Here is a 4063-nt window from a genome sequence, read left to right as displayed (position 1 = left end):
CAGTCTGGGCAACAAGAATGAAACTCCATCTCAAAAAAAAAAGAAATATATTCTAACGCATATTCAACAGGAACAAAAAGGAAAATGATTAAAGATGTTCAAATAAGTATCTACAATAGCAAAAAAAAGAAAAAAAAAAAAAGAGAGGAAAAAACCAGCCAATACTGGAAGGTTTAGTAACACATCACCCAATATGATAATAGGCAATTACTAAAAATACTTATGACTATTTACGTAGCACTTGGGATTCAATACATATAATTTAAAAACAAGACTAGAAACACAAATGCATGATTATAAGGAGAAAATATTTTATATGGAGGAAGTATAGGAGGTCCTCAAATAACACTGTTTCATTTAAGGTAGTTTCATTATAACATTAAGAAGAAGAAAAGAACCGATTCCCCTCGGGGCACCGCCTGTGCAGAGTGAAGGTTTTTTCCACATTTGCATGGGTTTCCTTGGGATAGTTCAGTTCCTTCCCATCCCAAAGATGTGCCCCTGAGGTGAATCAGCGTGTCTAAACTGTCCCAGTCGGAGTGAGGGGGTGTGGGTGAGTGTGCCCTGCAATGAGATAGGATCCTATCCATGGTGGATTCCCACCTTAGCCCTGAGCTGCTGGGAGAGGGTCCAGCCACCCATGGCCATGAACTGAAATAACTGGGTAAGTAATTATCTTACTTGTCTTTATTAATCTTACATGTATGTATAGCTCACATTAATTTCAATGGTTAATATTAGAAGTGGTGATGTTTTTGTGGCCAGAAATAAGCCACAGAAACTTAACTCTTGTTTATACCAATTAATCTGCGGTAAAATCAGTTTCATTACATGTTGTTTCACTGAAACTCACAGTTTCCAAGAATCTACTGTTGATGTTAAGTGAGGACTTACTGTAATTCAAACAAAAGTATTTGTGCTAGGCTCACAAGACAATGGACAAATATTTAATCTGTCATAATTCCTTATTATTTTAATGGTTTTTCAACCTGACATGAACAAAAGTCAAGCAAAGCAGGATCCTCCAAAGTCCACGCTAGTGGAGTGAATGTGCCTCAGATTCCCAGAAGAGAGCAGTGTGGAATTTCTCGATTTCTACTCCAGACTCCAGAACCCATTCTAAGTGCTAAACGCATCCAAAGCCAAAGCAACCACCATCAACTACAAGGACACCATCTGAGATTGTAACCAGAGGCCTCCTTGACTTCTCTGGGCACCACGATCAGTGACCCACCCTTCTGGTACCAGCTCACCTCCCACTGCCTCTGCACTGAGACACCGTGCTAGTTTTGCTCACAGCCCGGGACTACTACTCCTCCTGCAAACCCCCACATTCCTGTCTCTCCTGAGCTCAGCCTCTGGCTCCAGCCCACCCACCCGTGCATCTGGCGCTATGGTGCTGTGCCCACTGTGCCTGCCCAGCCTCACTTCACAGGGGCCATCGGCCACAGTTCTGCCCTCCCCACCCTCACTGCAGCCCCAGCAGTGGCCAGCATTGTCCCACACCTCCACCCTGCCAACCGCCTTGCCCAGGAGACCCGGACATGATACCCCTACACCAGCTACTCACGCCTGCCATGTGTTTCATGTAAGGTGAAGAATAGAAAGAACAGACTCCAAGCCCAGAATAAATACAAGCCCTTTCCAGGCCTCTACTCTGCTGTGAAACAGAACATCACCTCAGTAGTGATAACTTTCCAAGGACCTCACCAGAAGAACAGCTGAAAGGTCCCTCTCATCCCTTAAAATGGGCCTCTTACTCTGGCTGCTTCTCAATGTAAGTGAATCCCAATAAGTACGGAATTCTCTGAGAAGTAATCCAGACACAATTAGCAAAGTTCTAAAAATTAAGCCTACTCTAGCTTTGCAGAGCAGTATGAAACTACCAAAGGCTTTTTTAAAGCATAGTAACATAATGATTTGTGGTCTACAACCAGAAAATACAGCTCACTTAACCTTAAACTGAAAAATAAAAATGTTTACAGGTCTCTCTGGTCTACTCAGCAAATGGACAGAAATGAGGAATGAAAGGCTGGCTTGAGTTACCTGCATACGGGTACTGGTAGGGCACGGCATACGCCTGCCCATTCGCAGCATAGACAACTTGAGTTCCTGGCGGGTACGCACCACTGTATGGCCCATAGCCGTACGCCTGCTGAAAAGAAACAGGCCCATTAGAAATACAATTGTGAAACTTCTAGTAATGTATTAAAACTGTGGTCTCCAGGTTGCAATCAATAAAATTTAACAATTAGAAAGACAAAACAAAACATGAAACAGTGTGGTTATGCCCCGTTTTAAAATTACTAAAAAACAAACAAAAGCTACAATTGGAGCCCACTTTCAGGCTACAGAATGAAGAAGGCAGAAAAACACAACAAAAGAAGAGAACTGGACTTGCATGAGATTTGGATTTCAATTCAGTTATGCTGTTAACCTGACCTTCAGTAAGTCACCTACCTAGGCCTTCCTTTGCCCATCTGTAAAATGATACGGTTGGACCAGGTGATAAGGAGATTCACCAAAACCACTATCCTCCAGGCGAAGCCAGCCTGGAAGCAGAACCCTCTGTGGCCCAAGTTCAGCAATTCCAGGCACAATATGGAAGATGAGGGTGTCCTGAGCTGTGGTACCTGGGCAGGTGACTGATGGTTTTCGGGCTGCACACACCTATGAAAGGACATGGCTAGAAATGGGCAGCAGACCCACCTCAACCGGCAGTGAATGACCACTATGTGCTGAGAAATACTGAAATCAAGACCGGCCTTCCTGGCATACTCACAGGTAAGAGGAGATCAGACATACTTGCACAGTCACTGTCATTCTGTGACAAGTGCTCTGATACAGGGAGAACAGAGGTGTAGCCAGGCAAATGTGTGTGTAGATCTAAACCTATTATCTTACAAAAGCAGGAGACAAGACTCCCACTTCTCGAAGATGGAGTAGACATTCTTTCCTGTATTCCTCCTGCTAAGTACGACTACAATCTCTGGACATTATATACAAAGCAAACACAAGAAGACTGAAGAGTGAGGAGAAGACAGACGGGCGAGGAACTTTAGCACCTGAGGGAGGACCTGGGTTTCCTTTTTGCTTCACACATCCCACACTGGGTAATGGGGAAGGTGGCAAGCTGGAAGCGCCAATCAGTGCAGACCAAAAAGACCCTGAGAAGAGCTGCTCGCTTTAACAAAGAATCTAAGAAGGAAAGGAGCAACCTAGCAAGACAGAACGTTTTTTGACAATAACCTCTCTACTCCAGAGAACCACCACAGAAAAACCTTCAGCCTCACACCAGCAAAGGCCAAGTGTGAAGAGCCTGAATTTCCATGCTCAGCAGGCACTGCCGGGTCCTCAGAACACCGTTGAGTAAGACTGAGTAGGGGGCTGGGAATTTCTTCCCTGCCAGATGGAAACAAAACACCCCCATCCCGCTGGGTGGTGTCCACGGAGACCGTGTGGGGAGCCAGAACCCCACTCCCACCCAGCAGAAATACGGTGCCCTCCCTATTCCACTGAGACCAAGCGGAGAGTGAGTCTTTCAGGACGTCTCAGTGGCAATCATAGTATCAGCGGAGGCTCTGGGGGAAGCAGTAAGAGCCTTTCCTCTTCTCAGACAGGGTGATTTCAGTGGAGATCTAGTGAGAACCTAAATTCACAACTCCCTCCACAGCGACAAGAAACCTGGACCATGGGTGTCAACTGAGGCTCAAGGTGAGCCTGGACTTCCACCTCTACCTGGCAGCAATAAAGCAGCCCCCGAGAAGCAGGTCTGCTAAAACATGAGATTTAAATAAGATTCAGTCTTACAGTACTTAAAATGTACAGCTTTTGATCAAAAGCCATTCATCACACCAAGAACCAGGAAGATCTCAACTAAATGAGAAAAGACAACAAAAAACACAAACACAAAGACGGCAAAGATGTTGGAATTATCCGGAAAGATTTTTAAAGCAGCTATCATAAAAACTTTTCAACAAGCAATTATGAACATACTTGAAATAAATAAAAAATATAAAGTATCTACCATAAAACAGAAAAATCTCAGTAAAAAGTATATAGA

General features: G+C 44.3%; 1 protein-coding gene across 1 annotated transcript in view; it reads right to left on the bottom strand.

Annotated features, from left to right (window-relative positions):
• LOC105533934 overlaps nt 1-4063 on the bottom strand; it is a gene marked incomplete at its 5' end in the record, with an annotated part of 26284 nt that overhangs the window by 10924 nt on the left and 11297 nt on the right. The window contains one exon of the mRNA XM_011972540.1: nt 2047-2155. Within this exon, the coding sequence (XP_011827930.1) occupies nt 2047-2155 (109 nt within the window). The remainder of the gene's footprint in view (nt 1-2046; nt 2156-4063) is intronic.

The sequence above is a fragment of the Mandrillus leucophaeus genome, unplaced genomic scaffold (assembly GCF_000951045.1).
Source record: "Mandrillus leucophaeus isolate KB7577 unplaced genomic scaffold, Mleu.le_1.0 Scaffold1298, whole genome shotgun sequence".
In the NCBI taxonomy this organism is placed as follows: domain Eukaryota; kingdom Metazoa; phylum Chordata; class Mammalia; order Primates; family Cercopithecidae; genus Mandrillus; species Mandrillus leucophaeus.
This window is presented reverse-complemented; position numbering and strand designations above follow the sequence as displayed.